The 19,014-nt window shown below is 44.3% G+C and overlaps 1 protein-coding gene across 1 annotated transcript in view; it reads left to right on the forward strand.

Moving 5' to 3' along the window:
• rspo2 (R-spondin 2) overlaps positions 1-19,014 on the forward strand; it is a 62,285-nt gene that overhangs the window by 33,185 nt on the left and 10,086 nt on the right. The window contains exons 4-5 of the mRNA XM_069656589.1: positions 1,333-1,476; positions 1,761-1,949. Coding sequence (XP_069512690.1) covers positions 1,333-1,476; positions 1,761-1,949 — 333 coding nt within the window. The remainder of the gene's footprint in view (positions 1-1,332; positions 1,477-1,760; positions 1,950-19,014) is intronic.

Below are 19,014 nucleotides of genomic sequence, written 5' to 3' on the forward strand. Positions count from 1 at the left end.
GTGTGTGTGTGTGTGTGTGTGTGTGTGTTTGTGTGTGTGTCCATGGTTTGTTTAGACTGGTCGGGAAAGCGTGAGACCAGAGTGAGTGGGCAGAGGCCATACTTTAGGGTTCAAAGTAAAGCGGGGAGGGACCCCCTCGTTTTGGAGGAATGTCGAGGAGGAGGCCTGATGGTTAGCTGGAGATGGTGTAATTAAGGGGTGTGATTGTGAGAACCTTCCCTTCCCCGGGCCCAGCAAGGGTCACAGATAAAAGAGCAGTCCTCAGCCTCCGCTGCTATCGCACGTGGAAAATCACAGTTACGCAGGTTTACGCGCCTAGAATAGCACACGTGCTAATGCATGGTTGCGTCCTCGTGTGAGACACAATCAGAGGAGCAGATGACGCCCTACCTGGGAAGGTTTCAGACTGTGCTTCCTTGACATTGGAAGCCTATTGCGCAATAGGGCCCCATAGAGCTTCTGAGGAGCGTCATAAATTAGACAGCTCTGGCAGGCTCCTTCTAATCATGTGGGCCTGTGTGTCGCCCTGTTGGTGTGGTTGTTGTAATTTCTGTCTGACGTGCTATTTGCAGAGTAAGAGCTTGATGACATATTGCCGTGCTTTTCTGTGCAAGCGCGGCGCTGTGTGACATGCGCCGGAGCAGGGTGTGGCGTGGGAGGATATGGATGCTGTTGTGTTCAGTGACTAAATGCCGTAGCATTTGTTCGGTAGGGCAGCAGAGAATGTATTGTTCCCCACGCCTCCCCCTCCCTTACTCAATCTCCCCCCTTTTCATCTTAAAGGATACAAACAGCTGGCCGTCATTGTTATCATGAACCTTCGTTCGCACTTTAATGAAAACCTGACTTTCCAATAATCCTCAGTTATGGAAAGAGACAAATTGGAGCAGTGTGGAGTGATAAAATAGCATATTAAGGCTCCCTAATGGGATGTATTGTTCCTGTTTCAGCACACTATGTTGAAAACATGTGAGCTTGTGTGTTTGTATCCAGACTGTTGGATGTCGGGGCAATCTGTTGAAAGAGATCAGCGTGACATAATTCCTCATCGTCTCTGTTGTTGTGTTTTCACACTGTTGATTTGTTCACTCTAAACAAGAGCAGGAAGATGAAAGAAGAATCTCTGTCAGGCAAAACAAGTTTTTCTGAAATACACTTGAGCCCCGGAGAGAAATGATTCACAGGGCATCCACATTTCTTTTTTTTTTGTGGGAAAGACGGTATAATCCTTTCAAGAACCCCCTTCCCCAAACCCCTTAGCTCTCGATCAACTCCAGATGAGAGGGTTGCTCAGACCCTGATGACTCTCCTCTTTCTCTCCTTTTCCTCCAGGGTGCAGGATAGAGAACTGTGAGTCCTGCTTCAGCAAAGACTTCTGCACCAAGTGTAAGTCGGGCTTTTACCTACACAAAGGGCGCTGCTTTGATAAGTGCCCCGAGGGCTTTGCCCCGCTGGAAGACACCATGGAGTGTGGAGGTATGTGAAACTTTACTGATATGTACCAAAAGATGAAAAACAAAATCAAGTTTTGAGTGACCTTTGTTAACCTGCACACAGTTTTCTATAACCTCTCAGTTAACCTGCTTATTTTGTACTGGAAAAACAAGCAGTTCCACTGGGACCACACACACAGAGGTTATAGCATCCCAGTAAAGCTCCTTCACCCTGTATTAAAGCTTGACCTAGGGTCTCTGACTTGCCTCTAAATAGCCCTCTGTTGCGGTCTCACTGCACATCCCTGTTTCTGTGTGTCTCTGCAGAAGGCTGTGAGGTGGGCCAGTGGAGTGAGTGGGGAGCCTGCACCAGGAGAAACAAAACCTGTGGCTACAAGTGGGGTCTGGAGACCCGGACGCGGCACATTGTAAAGAAACCACCCAAGGACACAATACCCTGTCCCACCATCGCTGAGTCCAGGATGTGCAAAATGGCCATGAGGCACTGCAGGAGAGGTAAGGATGTCATGCAGCCATATGTTGATGTGTGTGAGGGAGACATTCTGTCAGACAGTCCAGACTCCATCCATGTTCACTTTGCACTACTCTGGTGAATATTAAAGAAAACAGCCCTCTTTCCCCTCTCAGAGTTCCACCTGTTTCATGTAACCCCTGTACCTTGCACTCAGTCTTTGTTTTTTCACTGTCTGCGCCTTTGAGGTGCACAGTGGCGTATCCGTGTTTGAAATATCAGTATTTTTCCACGGCGGCCGCGTGAAAGCCAACTCTTTTCCTGAGGTATATTTTCCCCCTCTCTCCCATCTCTCTTCCTCTCCTCAGTGGAATTCTTTAAAGTACAAACTGCAGGTTTCCTCAATGGCCGTCTCTGTTTCCTCCCGTCAGCTTGAGAGATATTTGCGGTGCACACAGCATGTATGTCAGGCCATTAAATGAGAAGTCAAATCTGGAATTTCTCCGTGTTTGAATACAGCTAAGGGAAATATTTTTTTTTCGGAAAGTAAACCATTTCTCTCAGACCGTCCAAACACACCATTTGGGGTGATGGCCTCAGTTTGCAGTGCTTTTAAAATAAATGTCTTTCCCTTAATGTACTTTTACGTCTCTCATAAACTTTGGATTAGGTTAGGCCAAGTGTAAATATTTAATTCACCAAATAAGGAAGCAATTACAGTGGCAGATATCATTCAGGCTGTCAAAAGAAGAAAAACATTGTTTAAAAGAAAGAGGAAAATATTCGAAGCTCGAGGATTTTTCTCCATTTTTGGCATGGGCTGCTGAATGGGAGGATCATTCAGTGAAGTGGTGAAAGAGTAAATAAACTTGAAATAAACCCTGATAGTTTCTCATATTTCAGCACTCTCTCTCTCCGGGTTGGAAACTGTGATTCCATGGCACATTTAGTTCCTAAAGCACTGTCCTGTTTGTCTGGGAAATTCTCCCCGACCCCCTTGCACCTCGTCATGACTCTGCCGTGCCTGCTTGACCTTTTTCAGGGAACTTTATGACCTTCTTTAATTAAAATTTGGCATTGTTGCTCATGGTTACAGCTGTTAATTATCTCAAGCATGAAGTCACTGACAGGAACTCGTGAAGTCTTAATTGACTGTTTGGCAAAACCATTTTTCTACAGACCTTTACAAACTGTCAGCAGACTCCCCACTCCATCTTACTTAAAGCTACCGCTCCCCGCTGCTCCAGTCATTGCAAACCTCCCTGTGGAACATCAGTGTCCTCCGCTGTGTGGTTAAAGCTGTGTGTAAAAGTGTCACTGCGGTGGTGGCCATTTTAATAAAGGTAAATTTCAGACCTAGGCATGTGTTGTGACTTCCCCACTGCTCAACCACTAGTTAAAACTCCCCACTTGGCAAATGGCAGTGAAATGCAACACTTTTCAGTTTAAATAAATACAGTGTAGAAATATAAGCTGCTCAAGTCCAACGGAAGGAGATCCAGTGCCGTCTCATGGGCGCTCGACTAACTGACATTGTAAAATAATCACTTCCAGTGAGGCATAATAAAGCATAGTCCAATGGGAGGAGAGGCCACACTCTGTAGTGCAGGTGATCAGGAAATTGAGATCCAAGAAAAGGCTGCATTATGGCCTGACTCTTGAAGAATACCTTGTTAGCTAGACATTTAAAATTCATATAAATTGTACTGTTAAAGCTAAGGGCCATGAGTACTACTAAAACACAGCTTTGCAATGCAGCATGGTGAATTTAATTCCTTAAATACATCTAGAAAATAGTTAATAAGATGACTTTGAACATAATACAATCTAAAAATGAACATTTTTATCAGTTCTTCTCAACGGACACCAGACACCAATGTTTGGGATAAGCACAGGATTATATAACTGCCGACCGTAAAGATGCTGTGGATTAAATGGAGACAGTGGAAGCAGCATGTAGGTATACACTATTTATGGAAATGCTTATCTGATCACCCTGGCTTGCATTTCTACATATCTACGTATTTAAATTACACTGGACGTCATTGACAGATCCCTGGCCAGCTTAGCCCCAACGCACAAGGACAACGCAAATGATCTTCTTCATTCCCCTCTGTGTCTGCAAAGATCTAATCCCTCCGTAAAACACACACAAGAAAGTAAAGCCCAGATAATATCAAGAGGAGAGGCAGTTTTACAGCAAACATGACGAGTTGTGTAAACCGTGTCTGATGTGTTCCGTACAAGTTGCCGATCAGTGTAAACACCGTATATCATTTGCACTGCTGGGATTAATTTGCTGTTCTAACCTGGTGTTGCCAGAAGTAGAAGCAGTGTCCTGATAACGCACTCTTTCCCAAAAATGGCAGGGAAAGATTGTGCGGTGCAAAAAATGAGACAAAATATATGGCGCTACACTGTGACAAGAGCAGTTTCCATTCGACTGTCAAGCTAATGTTAAGCTAGCTCATGAAGTTTGGCAAAAATAAAATGACAGTTTCGTACATTTCAACCAACTGCATGTGGACTGATATGTCACTATGTCAGTGTGTCTAACGCCATATTGAATAGATTAACCTGCTTGGCAATGGGATTAAACAAGTCCTGCATTATTTATTTGGAAAACAAATTTTCCCATTGCTATTAATCACATAACTTCTGAAAAAATCAAGTGATTTGAAAACCTTCCGTGCAGTGTTGATGAAAATCTTTGTGAAAATCTTCCATCGTTAGCCAGCTGTTTGACTTGTGCGGAGCTTTCATAAGACTTCAACAGCAAATGTGGTAGACAATCTCTGGAGGGATAAGGAAGTCTGGTCTTGTGGCTGCTTGGCTGGTGAGTGTGCCAGGCATTTTGCATTGTACCCTGGAGAGGGTTCCATCCCTGGAGTGGTGCTCTGAACAGGCTATAAACAATAAAGAGACTTTATTAATAGCTGCTCCGCTACTATCAGCATTGACAGACTGTGTTCCCCCCCCTCCCTTGGTCTTGGGAGCTGTTGGGGGAAGAGGAGAGGAAAGGTAAGGAGAGTGATAACACTGCAGCGCCCGGCTGTTCCATATTGATGCCATTAAGGAATTCCCTAAGGAGATTTCCCAGCAAGCCCTGTCATCAGATTCACTGGTTTACAAACAGATCTGGGTGACAACATGATTTGTCTTTCTCTGCTTCCTAATTCTGCTGCCCTGCGTCACCTATCAATCCGTCTGGGTATTTCCTTTTCTTTCTGTCTCGCCCACTCCACTACAGTCTTTGAACAACAGCTGCTTCTGCCATGTCACTGAGATGTTGTATAAACAACTTAAAATGTTAAATCTCTTGAAACTTTCACTCTTAATGTAATCCCTGGTTTGAGATTTAAGAGGGAGTAAAGTCCAACACAAACACACCAATGAAACTCGGGCTAATTTCCAACAGTTTTACAAATCGGCTTTCAGATTCTCAGACAACACAAAAGTCTTTACGCTAGCGGGCCAAAGGGACATTTGTGCAGCTGTGCTTGCTTGATTTGGAGGTAGATTCATTCAGAGGCATTGGTATTGCTGGAGGCGGCCAAGCCCAAAATTAAACCAAACAAGAACAGAAGTTTTACAATATGAATTTATGGAACAGTAAAAATTCATAGCTTAGCAAATTCTGGAACTGATAACAGAAACATATTTAAGACCTGGCTTCCCAGAACAATTCAGATCAAATTAGACTCAAATTGCTTCTATGACTGCTTCTCAAAACCCATGATGACTCAGCCATCCTGCTGACCTCATGGAAGAAACCGGGTTTCAGCAGTAAAAGTAAGAGAGATAAACAAGAAACACATCATGATTATCTTTGGCCATTGGATTATCTACCTGTGCTTGGAAAGCTAACAGGCCTTTGTGGGTGTATTGATCTTCCTGTGCATGTAACCAGAGAAACCCTTTCTGCTGTAGGGCTCAACCGAGGCCAAGCCCTCCATCCCATCAGTCATCTAAGTGCTTGAATCCAGCCACCACTAATACCGTCTGTCATAACTGTGTGTGCAGCTTGAGTTTATAGTGTAACTGTGATAACCACCTCTTGCAGCTATGATGCCCAGTCTATTCCCTCTGCCATCAATTTGAAACCTTGGATAAATAACTTTTGTAACACAGTCTGTGGCTGGGCTGTAAAAGAGGATAAATCCACCTGGACTCAGATTTCCACCTCATCACTCCTCTGTAGACTAAAACCTACAGGCCCTGCAAGGTCTTTGTCTGTATTTAAGGCCATTGGACATGACAGAGAGGCGGGCAGTTGTTTAATGTACCCCACAAGCACCTACAATCTGACAAAGGGGCCCACAGTGAACCCAGATCTTCCCCAGATCAACCAGACCCCAAGAGGATTTGGCTGACTAGTGGGATTTATGCCAGGTTCTGTCTGAAGCCAGTCTGGATCTGTGGTGAATCCAGAGTGCCGTGGACCTCCTGGTCCTCACCGTCTGCAAACCATCTGCGCTGAAGTCTATGCTCCTGTAAAACGATGCACAGAACATTGGTTATTACCTCAAATCCGCTCAGGAGGAAACTTTACCTCCTTGTCTGCAGCACACACTGCTCGAGACACCAAACAATTCTGGTTCCTGGTAGTCTCTACATATAGGCAAGCATTTAGTGTTCATGCAAGTGTGTGACACAAAATATTGGTGTTTATACTTGCTGTGCCAAGAGCTTTAAGCTCTGGCGAAAGATGCCATGCACTTCTGAGCATTTTAGTTACCCACTCAGCATGATCACATCTGAATCTGGCCTGTGTTTGGCTCGGAAACCCGTCATCCAAACACATCTCTGGATGTGTTTTTGTCAGATGTAGCCTCTACAATGAGGCCAGCTTTTTTGTAAAACAGATGCAAGCTTTCAACTTGTGGCTAATTGATGGAGTGTGTTCTACTTGTCTCAGTAGAGGAGCTCATGGTGCAGTTTGTCAAGCCAAACAACAATCGAGCTCTTCTCAAGCCACCCCTCTGAAGACTACCCAAGGCACTTAGGAACAGAGGTTTGCACTTCTGTTCCTTCATGTACTTATCTCATTATTCCAATTAATGTTCCCCGGGTGTGCTCTACGGGAAGTCAGGACTTATGGAAGGGAGGGCTGGTGCACAGATGACAAGTCCCACTCTGATTTCTGCCACAGTGGAATGACGGGTGGTGATTAACGGTGATCTCTGGCCTGGGTAATATCACGGACAATCCGGATCAGTTCTTCCCGCCAGCGGGAGCAGGGTGAGGAGCATTTTCCCAGGACAGAAGGAGAGCACTAATTGGCAGCCGCCTTGTCATAGTGATTATGTGTGCCCCGCACCGCAGCCTGTTGTGACTGGGGGAGCCACGGCTTAATCTTCATTTAATAAGGCCGCTCCATAGGGGCTGACACAGTAGCTGGTGGAAGGCCTTAGAAGTACCCTGCCTCCTTTGGAAAGCATGGATGGCCTGGCTCCAGACACAGGGCCTAGGCTGGTGTCTGACTAGGCAACCGCCCCCCCAGCCACTACCACCCACTGCACAAGCTTGAATCGATTATTAATTAAATAAAATGTTGTCTGAATCTGGTTGTGAAGATGAAGAAAACTCAAAACACACATGATGATGATTTTCTCATACTGTAGACACTGTATGGAACTGTAGGTCTGAGATGAGTGTTTGGGAACATTGCAATGTGCTGTAGCGAAATGAGCACAGTTGAAGAGGAAAGACACATCAACCTGTCATTGACTTGGCCAGGTCTTCAGTATCCTAATGCCAATGGCAGTTACGGTCACCGCTGCGGTCACAGTCACTAATTAACACAAGCTCTGTTTCAGCTATTATATATTTGCAAAACTCATAAATTAGACGTTTTTTTGCACATGTTTTCATGCTTGTGTTTTATACCTCTTTCTAACCAGATGAAAATTGATTATCAAGGCTCATGTCTGGACAGACAGACAACACATGATGTACTCAAACCAAACTTTTGGGGTGTTTTTCTCAGCCTTTCAAGCAGTTCAGTAGCGTTAAATCTTCCATCGTAGCAGAGAGTCATTACCAGAAGTGTCTGCGACTTCTCTGCCCTGGGTACATTCCTTATTGGGGGGGTGGGGGGTGCTGGAAACCATGGGGAGAGGGAGGAGTTGGGGTCTCTGATTAACTTCCCGCTAAGTGCCCCTGCTCTCTGACCAAAATAAATATGGCTGCTGTCACTTTGTCAGCAACTGTCTTCAGAGAGCAATATTTGAAACACCCCATGATCCCGCTGGCTTTTATATGGAGAATCCATCGTCATACCACAGGCATGAGCCATAAACATGTGGAGGCCTTTCAAAGACCAGGGGGTGGAGGGATGGAAGGAGGGAGGTGGAAGAGGAGGGGTCAGTGGCGCTCAATGGGGCTCCATACTCCACATTATTGTCATCTGGTCTTTTCCAAGCAGGAAGAAAGAGGAGGGGTGTGAGTGAAGTTTTTTTTCACACTCTTTGGCCTAGTTGAGTTGTGGTTTTGCTGAACTGCCTTTTGTAGACTTGTGTACACACATTTGTACAACTTGCTTTGTTGTGAAGTGTGCATCGGTAGTAATTCTATTCCAAAAAATCAGAGCTTGGAAATTTGGATATGTCTGTTGAATATATTTTGGTGCTTAATAGATGTCCACTTGACAGCCAAACATGACCATGTGTTGATGTAGCCATTGCTACGACAAGCTTGAAAACCTAGACACCCTTGCACATATTGTTCAGTGTGCCTTATTCAAACAGGAGGAACACATTGGTTGCCAGGCTTCCGTTGTCGTCTTCTGGCAGAGGAAATGAGGCATATGGGTCGCCATCAACAGCCCCATCAAAAACAGACGTACACAAACAAACAAAGTGGCAGCAAATGGGATGGGGAGAGAGAAAAGGGGGGAGATACTGTACAGAAGTGGAATGTTTTCATGTTCTCAAGCCCCACAAACGGGAGCTATTTCCCCCCGCTGAGCAGTATATGGGCTGATATTGCCCATGACACGGTCAGGGCCGTAAAGCGCACCTTCAGTGAACGCTCCCTTAGGTAGTCCGTGTTGTTATACCCTGTGATTTTTTACAGCAGTCAAGACACGGTCTGTGTCTTTACAGGGATGGATGGCAACAGCTTGTGATGAGATCTTTGAAGTAGAGTTGGACTCTTATATACGGGGTTCTTTTGGTCAGAAATGTTCTCATGTGATATAATGGGGGCTGACCACAGTGGGTGATTATTCCCTGATTTCATATCAGAAAGTTGACCAGAGAAAGTGAAACAGGGAGGTGTGAAAAGATTTTACAGAGCAGCTTCAGGGGTGGCGATCTGTAAAACCTGTAATGAAACCTGCTCACCCTGCTTTAAAATGTACTTTTAGAGGCTCTTTCACCCGGACAGGCATAAAAGTCTTGGAAAACATTGAAGTTTAAACTTTATTGCAAGGTTTTGGAATTGTAAAGTGTAAGAATATTATATTGAGACATAAATTGAATATATCTGCTTCATTCAGTCAAAAGCATGAAGTGCCTGTATTGTAGGGACTCATGTGGAAGTAGGCTCCAGTGTTGGGCGTCTTACCTCATGTTTAGATAACCCAAGCTCGTTCTGTTTGATTGTGCTGCATCCCTGCACCTCTTCTCTCTGTCTGCCAGACCTCCAGTCGAGCACTGCTGCCAGCTCTCCTGTGGGCCGCAAATGCTTTCATCTCCACATCTCCACCACACCAGGCAGATGAGGAAGCATACACGCACACTTTCACACACACATTAACACAGCCAGAGTGTGAGACACACGTAACAGACACCACCAAACAATAAAACAGACCTCACAGGCAGAACAAGTCACCACATTATCTACTCTTTTTCTCACCCGTGTTTCCATTCTCTTTTCCTGTCTCGCACTCCAGTGACGCTTTTTTCGTTTGTGTATCACATATCACAATGCGGGGCTGTCTGAGCAACAATGTGCATGCCATAGAGGAGGATGTGTTCGCGTGGCGCACATTGTTCAAGGGAGTGCTGCGTGCACTTGAGTCCTCCCTCACCAGTGGTCTGGCTTGAGGAGAAAAGAAGGAGGGCGAGGAGCCGAACGGGTGAGCCTGAAAACATCTGGTGCACAGTTGCACTGGCTCAGCCACCAGAAGCCCCTCTTCTCTCCTTTTCTCTCTGCTCCTCTCCCTCTCCTTTCACCCTCCTTCCCTGTCTTTCACCATCTTGCTGGGGTCTCTTTACAGAGACATCACAGCTTTAATTAGAGCTGGTGATTCAGAGAGAGGCTGTGGCTTTTGACCCACTCATGACCATGAGTGTGGACCCAGCGCACAGACATGCAGACACAACAAAGCAACAAGTATAGGCCTGCTGCCCTTTGGCTGTGTGTACGTCTGTGTGTCTGGGTGTTTTTCTGTGTGTGTGTGTATGTGTGTGTGTGTGTGTGTGTGTGTGTGTGTGTGAACAGTGACAAATACAGGGGGGACGCAGACCAAAGCACAGCCATTATAGTGGTAAGTAGAGGCCAGGGCCAACTAAGATCCCTACACTTCCATCAACACAAACAGCAAAACACTAAGGTGATGTCATCAGTTAGCAACTTCAGTTGGTGGCCTTTATGTTTTCATCACTGAATAAAACAAAAACACCACCCTGCTTAGACACAAGTCCATCTGTAATTGTGAACAGCTTATCGGAGACTTGATGGACAAGTTGTTTTGTTGTTTCTGAAAAAGATATCTGAATCTTTAGCTTCTAAATGCAACGCTACGTTAAGCCACAGTGCGTTTATAAGAGTGTCTGCTGAAAAGAGCAGTCTCAACCAAAACGTTCAGAGACACTTTAAACGGCAGCATGAAGTGCAAATTGTTGCAGGTGTTATCACTCAGAGCAACATACACTAAACTTTTACATTCAGAAACATTAGAGGAGCAGTTCGCCCCTGGAAAAAGCCACTGTCAGTCAAAGCTGGTGTTCTCTGTAATCGATAGAAGCAATAATATTTGAAATTGGCTCCATAGCTGTGGAGAAAGTTGTACAAACAGCTCGTGGTTTCACCCATTCTATATTCCTACAACACCCAGCGTGCATTGCGCCACTCCCTCTGAAAGGAACGGTGTAGTGAGAGACGCTGGAGTGAAATACTACATTTTACAGTCAAGGACATTGATCGCTGCAGGCAACGGCTCAGAGCGGTACAGAATGCAATGGTGGATCGTCTAAAAAAGTCTTCGGATCTGCAGTCTACATTTCAAACCTGATGATTTTGAATGAGACATGACATCGGAGGCGGGCGTCCTAGATTGAGGAAGTGTAGTTGTATCAAGCTCCGTGGCCTCCGCCAGATGACGTGGGCGTGGATATAGTCTTGTGGAGGAGTCTGTTTTCCAGGGCCCATTGCAGAAGCGGAAAGCGTCCTCCAAAGGCACAGAGTGAAATTGCATTATTTTCTACCATAATGACCTCAATAAATAAATTTCTAATTAGCTCCCCATAATAGCATGATGGGACTGAGGTTGAAAATCGGCGAACTGGCCCTTTAAATAGCCATTACATACCCCTAACTTCCAAACACCGGTTAAACCCCTTTACACCCATTCACCGGGCATCAGATCACTTAAATGTATTAATTAGTCATATTTTAAATTGTATCTGCTTTATGTGTAGAGAGAAAAGAGATTGAGAAAAGTAAGAGACATCCTGTTTTTCAAAGGCAAAAGTCTTGTTTCATTAAATATGCTGCCGACTGTAATTTTAGGCGAATGTGTGCAAAATGATTCTTGAACTATCTTTGTTGTTTTTTAGTTGCCAAATTTAGTAAACTTATAGAACAATGTAAATAGTAAAATATGTCAAACATTCACGTTTTTGCACATAAAATATATAATATATTGCCCCGTCTGAGAATATAACATAACGGCCCTCAGAGGAAAATCTCAAGACATGATTGAGTGGTCGGTGTCATGTAACTCGACCCATTCCAGGTACCATATCAAATCCCTTCCAACATAAACGCTCCTTCCCGCTGGGTGGCAAGGTCCAGGACCGTGATCCCGACAGGCCTTGAGACATTTCTTTCAGATTAGTGAGAGCTTAAGTCTCCCTTTGATTTGATTCCTTTCTCTTCCCCCGGCTGCATCTCTGACAGATGCTGCTGCCTTCTGGAGTACACACACCTCTCCATGGTGAGGTGAGGCCCTGAAATGACCGTTGAAATTGCACTGTAATCATACGCAGCTAAAAACAACAAGAAAATGTCTGCCATATGCCTCAAAGCCCTCTGTTTGTGTTTTAGCGAATTGAAGGGGGATTATTGACAAGAGTTGGAGAGCCGTGCTCGGACAGACGAGCTGAGCGGCGGAGACTCGTATTGCCCGTGTCTGCGATCAGATCTGTCAGAGCCACTCAGCTGTTTGTCTGCCTGGTGTTTGACAAGTGTTTGATGCAGCACAGGCCTTAGAGAGGATAAAGCCCTTCCTGAATTGGCTTTACCTCTCTCCCCTGTGCAACAGGAGCTCCGCGAACACATCAAACACACACCCCTCCTCCTCTTTCTTCCGCTGTGAACTAACAAACTATTTTTATCAGAAAATATGTGCAGTCTGTTGGATCATCAGAGGAGACGGAGCAACAGCGCCCTCCGAGAGTTAGTTGAACAATCAAAGAAAACAAAAAAGCGCCAGCCTGACTTGATTCCCTCATCACTGGCCATTGCACGGGGATTGCAGCATGATCCTGACGGCCCCTGTCTCTGTTTTACTGTCTAAGCCCGTCTGACTTAGCTTGGCTCCCCGCTTGTTAGGGTCTGGTCCTGTTTTGGGACAGTTGTGCTCCATGTCCAAACATGTGAGGGATTTCCTCCCGGGGTTTCCTAGTAGAGCGAAGGGGGGATAAAAGGACTTGCGCAGAAATGAGATATAAAGAGGGAATCATTCTGGACAATTTCCTCCTATATCCTCCGCCGTTCCCCTACAGACCCACAGAGACCAGGAGGATGCAGACCATGTGGAATTAAAGAATGAAGAATGTGTGCATGCACCTCAGCACACATGCCAACAAAAAAAAAACAGTAATGCACAGACACACTTTGTTTTAAGCATGCACGGGGGAGATGGCGACGGTGTGGCTCACACATGGTCACCTTGTTCTCTCTTAATAAAGTTATAATGCCCTGCCCCTCTGAGTTACAGCTGCTGCCTCTGTCAGGCTTTCTGTGGCACATATGCAGTTTACAGTTTTAACGGGGTCATATATTTTGATATGGATATGCTCATATTTTGCATGGGTTTCACATTTTCGGGTGTTTATTGTTCACAGTTAAAAAGTGAAAACTGCAAAATTCCATGTTTTTCAGAATTACATGTTTAAAAAGGTCGCCTCTGAAATGGGCCGTTCAGAACAGCTGCAGGCTTCTATGTAGAACCTTGCTTTCACTGAAATCGACCAATCGTCATTCACCGTCATTCACCTCAGGCTGCCTTCTCGCACTAGCTTGTAGTCAAGTCGTAGTCAAGATTTTAACTTACCATTCCGATACCTCCTGGTATCTGGCTCCTACATATAAGGCAGAATAACCGGTCCTAGAGCAGCCATGTTTTCTACAACTGTGACAGTACAGTGTGGCCGCCCCCCCACATGTGCGATCCCACGTGGGGGAGGGGCTATGCGGTCACTCCAAATACTGTCAGCCAATCGTGGCTAAGATCTGACCTTTGAATTGCAAAATGGCTTGTTGGTTTCAGGAGGAAGGAGAGGCTCAGAAAAATAATTGAATTAAAATATGTATATGATGATTTTTAAAACGAAACAAACTTCACCAACATGATTCAAAAACACATTAGAATGATAAAAAATTGATTGCATAGCTAAAATGTGTCATCTTTAAAGTCTGTTGAATTTTTGAATGAAGGTAGACAAAGCGACCTTCCCATTTTTCTGCCAAAAGTAGATTTGTGTGGATGAAATGACAACCTTTGCCGGCAGATTTATCAGCTGTAGCTTTCTGGCTAATCGAGCTAAAGTTAGCTTGATTAGTAGTCTTATTTTAAGTCAGAATCCTCACTAGATAATGATCCACTGAGAAAATATGGCAAAAAAAACAATAATGTTTGTTTTTCAGTAAGAAGGTAACACGTCTTACTATAGTATGGATTTAAAGAGAAAATAAGATTAAACCTTTCTTGCATTTTAACTAGGGCTGTCAAAGTTAACGTGTAAATAAGGTGTTAACGCACATTCCCTTTAACTCCACTAATTATTTTAATGCGCGATTAACGCACACGCGTTCTATTATTATGACCCTCCGCCCGCCTCGTAGTTTGAGAAATCAGGAAGCAATGCAGCCACAATGTTGCGGATAGCATGCAGAAACAAACCTCCGTGAGCAGAAATAGAAAAAGAAAAGGGTCTTTTAAATGGCAAATTCCTCCTCAAAGCCCTGCTAGATGGGTCTCTGGATGTTTTTTTTTCATTAGCACAGAACAACCTTTTGGGATACGATTTACCCAGTGTGTTGCGTATGTAAGGATATTTTGGATGACTGCTTTGGCTAGAGTTTGACTACTTCCAATCTCTGATCCCATCGGCTATAGTCTGACGATGATTGTGCCTCTGGGCACAACGGTAAACATGCCGGGGCATGTAGCCGGCGGTTAGCGATAAACGACTTCCTTTTCCGCATGCTGCATTGTTTACAGAAAAAGAAACTGTTTTTCTTGTGATTGACTTAATTTATCGGGTCTTACCTTTGCTGAAATTTCAACATCATGACGCAGACTTGTAAAAAGTAAAGATGAAGCTTTGTCAGGTCTGTCCTCAAGAGGAGAAGAAAACTTTTAAAATGCTCGTTTGATGAACGGAGGTCAGATCGATCATTTTTGATGCATTCGAGGAAGTCTGGAAATCTGAACGCTGAACGGCTTTAGTGACACCGCGTCAAGGGAATTTATCTCAAGTTGAATTTTAGATCTAGAACGGATTGTTAGCTGTTAGCATGCAGATGTCTTGTTGTCTGTGTTATTACAGCGCATTACGTTCCGCCTGCTTTCGTTCTTCTCACAGACTCTTTTCCTGCATACACCGCAGCCTGCTGATACGTGATTAGTCAATATTACTCGGACTACAAGCATAGTACAAACAGTAACCAGAGCTCTTGCCGTCCTGGAAATCCACGTCCCTGCCTACAGATCTACATTTCTATGTAGAATCTGTAAATGGAGATTAGATTACGACTGAAGAGCAGGAGAAAGCTGCTAAACCCCAAAAACAAATGTAGTCAGTTCATGATATGTTACTTGGCTTTGGTAGTACTGCTCGGTCACTAGGTACTATAGTAAGTTGGTCGTGCTATAGATCGCAGCTCGCATTATAACAGAGAAACACACTGTTAAACACATCCCTGACACTGTTTTGTGTGTATATTTCTGGTTGAGGAAAGACTAAAAGAAGACAGTTACTCTCTGCTTCAAATGCTCATACGGAGAAATCCAAAGTTTGCTCGGCTTGCTGTTCCTGGTTTCGACTCCTAAGCTATGATTAGATCGTTTATCCGGGAAATGGATTCTACAAACTGTTAATTATAGACACTTTTATTGACTGTCATCCATCCATCCCTCCTTCTTATAGACCCATATCTCTGCAGAAAGCCCCCTACTCATAGCAAGCCTTGTTGCAACCCCCCGTCATGCCTGTGTTAACAACCATTTTATTCCTCTCCATAAAGTGAGTCAGGGTTCTGTAACGCAGGGGGATTCTTCAGGAAGACCTAGAGGTCCATTGGTAGGGGGCTGATCCAGGTAAATCCCGAAGCTAGAGCCCTCTGTTGGGGGTTGACCCCCCCGCCTCACCTCGAGGCTGAGACACATTATGCTCAACAGATCCTGGAAATGCAGATTTACATCCTCAGATAAATAATAAGTGCTCCAAATGTTTGTGAAATAGCATTGCAAAGAGTCAGCATGAGGCTGCTTTTAAAAGTGTACAGTTAATTCTGCTGGGCTGCTGCTTCACACAGAGAGAAGGAGACTGGTGAGGTCCTCTCCAGTGAGTGTGTGTCAGTCAAACGATGCCAGGCCTGATTTGCTTTTAAAAGGCAAAGGTAGAGTGTGTGAAAGCACACGACCAGCTTTTATTAGCTCTTACTTCTTAATGGTACGGTAAAGATAAAGAGCTTTATCGAGCTGCACCAGCAAGTGATGTGTGCATCAATGTAAAGACAGGGAAAATGTAGATGACAGTTACAGCAGACTAGATCGAGAGCTGCTTGTTATCAAAGATTGAATGGAACAAATAAATCCATGCTGGATCTTGTGTCTGTCGAAAATGATTCATTTCATCAGCTCGGTGCAATTCACTTATCGGAAACTAAGATGAATGACTATCATAACTCTGAGAGACATTTCCTGCTTTATATCACAGCATATGGAAATTATAAGATGGATCAAAGCCTCTACAGAGATCTCCTCTTGGTATAGAAGCCATGAAAATCAAAGTGGAGTGCTTTGGCCTTTTTCTATCTTTGATTAAAGACAAACAAAGTTCACATCTGTAGAAACTTCCCAGCTAGAATGATGAATCTGCTACTGTATATCCACGGCAGGTTTCCTGATCTGTGGATCTGCGGTCACATTTGAAACCACTCCCTCATATGCTGCAGCTATCTTCAGCTCTCTCTGCCTCGCCCCCGTGCACACAACAAATACAAAAACAAACAGACCCACACCAGCGGCGAGCATTCAGGAACGTCGGCGCGGGGCCTCCCTTTGATAACTGCTGAGCTTTATATTTTTCTCATCAGAAATGAAACACAACATTAAGCCATTCATTAAAGTCAACTAAAGCTAATTATCCCTCATTTACCCAAGTGCCCACGGGGCAGGAGAGCCCCATATACTTAGGCCCAGATGTGTCGATGAGTCAGTCGGGAGATAGCAGACCACAGAGGGGGCTGCTCACTTCTCTCTGAGTCCTGCGGTTTCGAGGCGCATCAGACTCAGCGGGCCGTTCGTGATGCCTGCTCACTGCTTGGCTGCTGACGTTACCCTCATGACACCATTAGCTGTGTAAAGCCACTGCAATACAGTACGGATCCATTTAGTGGAAAAAAGTCGATAATGATCAGTTTTATGCCTAAATTCAAAACTAGAGTATCCAACATCACTAGCTGGCACATTCTATAAGTTTTGCAGTGGCTGGTTTCCATTTAAATGCACTCTCAGTGCTGCAGGGGGCGACAGTGTGCGCACAGAGCTCTGCTATAAGCTACATTTTTTATATATTGGCTGGAAGTGGTTAAACCGTAACAGTTGGAAGCAGGTCATAGCCCAAAAACCAAATTACGTCATGTGATTTAACTCTTCAGACCTAATTTCTTCTTCTCTGTGTCAAGTACCCCCACCAGACATTTAGAAATAATGGCTAACCACTAGACCACTGGGAGGAGGAAATCAAGCTGTCTTGCTGCTGGGTCCAGTTGTCTCAGGCGGAGGCCTCTGCTCATTGCTATTAAGGAGAGACATAGGTTTTCAGAATCAAGGTTTTAAAGGAAACAGCACCCTTGTGTGGTGTTTATGAAGCTCTCGGTGGAAATTAATCTAGAAAAACAGCAACAATTGGGTACTATTCCCATAGAATCGTCAGATAAACGTTAGATGGATTGGTAAGAAACCATCTGGTCCTGATAACACCTGAAGAGAATTAGTGCAGCAGTTGTCAAGTGTGAAGTGAGTGAATGCACTTTATAGCATTTTACAGAGGCCATCTATTCTGCAGGATGGTAATTTGTATATAAAAGCTTTCAGGGTTATGAAGATTGCAAAGGTTTTAAAGTGCTAATCTTGAAGATCTCAGTGTCGCTGTCTTTGGCGGCACCTATGGCGATAAATGGTAATTTCGAGAGCACACTTCCCAGATGAATGTGTGACGTCCACGGTTGGCTCCGGTTGTAACTCTTGATTTTCCACGCTGACGGTCGCTTTCCTTTTTAGACTGTTTGCTTCATCTGAGCGTCAAATTTGTTTCTTTTTCTTTGGATTTTCACTTATTTTTGAAGTTGTATCTGTAGTCATCGATCTTTTCTTTGTTTGTTCAGCCATAGTAGATTACTGTTTACTCGCAACACTTGCAGAGACCGGAAAAGCAGCCGCTTAGCTCCGCCTACCCTCTCTGGCAGATCAACCACTGCTGGGTGATGGAAATCACGTCACTAACTGGGCGCCACAGACACCCTGTCTGTAATACTGCAAATGCAAAGGCTTTCATCAGTTGGCAATTGGCTCAGTCACCATTGTGTTACCTCATTCGGTGATAGATAGTGACTTAACAGACATTTGTTTAAATGAAAATGTTCACAACCTATGAGATTTCTGGGTTTGTAACAGATGCTGTTGTTACTTTGCGATCGGTAGGAATGGTTGGCTAGCTAGCATAGCAGACAAGCATCTAAAAGCTTAACTTAAATTTGTAAGACATTTACTTGTGATGTAATGTAGTGACAAACATTAAAACCTACCTAAAGGAGACACCAAAGGAAGAAATGTAGCTCCTGGTGTTTCCGAAATTGTCTTATAAAAATGTCTTCCTAGCTGCTGTTTAGCCACCAATAGCTTTGTAGCTGTTAACGCCATATTGTTCAAACCGCCATTACAAGCAGCTGAGTGGGGGAAAGTGTTAACGTAGACCTGTGAATTATAAATAAGCATCGTAGATATCAGGAATTTCTGACACTAGCAATATCATCCACCACAATTCAACAGATTGATAGCAAATTAGCTGCAAATGCACTTATGCACCATGCACTAGCTCATATCCAGTATTTACAGTAATAAAATGGTAAATGGACTGTACTTATATAACACTTTTTCTAGTCTTCTGACCACTCAAAGCGCTGTTACACTACGTGTCACATTCACACACACATTCACACACTGATGACAAAGATCTATGCCCATTCATACCCGATGGCTATGCGTTTCGGGAGCAATTTGGGGTTCAGTGTCTTGCCCAAGGATGCTTCAACATGTGACTGTAGCAGTCAGAGATTGAACCACCAACCTTCCGAATGAGATACAACTGGCTTTACCACTGAGCCACAGCCACCCACTGCTACAATTATGTATTAGACGCTAATTCA

The sequence above is a fragment of the Semicossyphus pulcher genome, unplaced genomic scaffold (genome assembly GCF_022749685.1).
Source record: "Semicossyphus pulcher isolate SPU_LCO1_2020_fin unplaced genomic scaffold, fSemPul1.0.p SCAF_9, whole genome shotgun sequence".
NCBI lineage: Eukaryota > Metazoa > Chordata > Actinopteri > Labriformes > Labridae > Semicossyphus > Semicossyphus pulcher.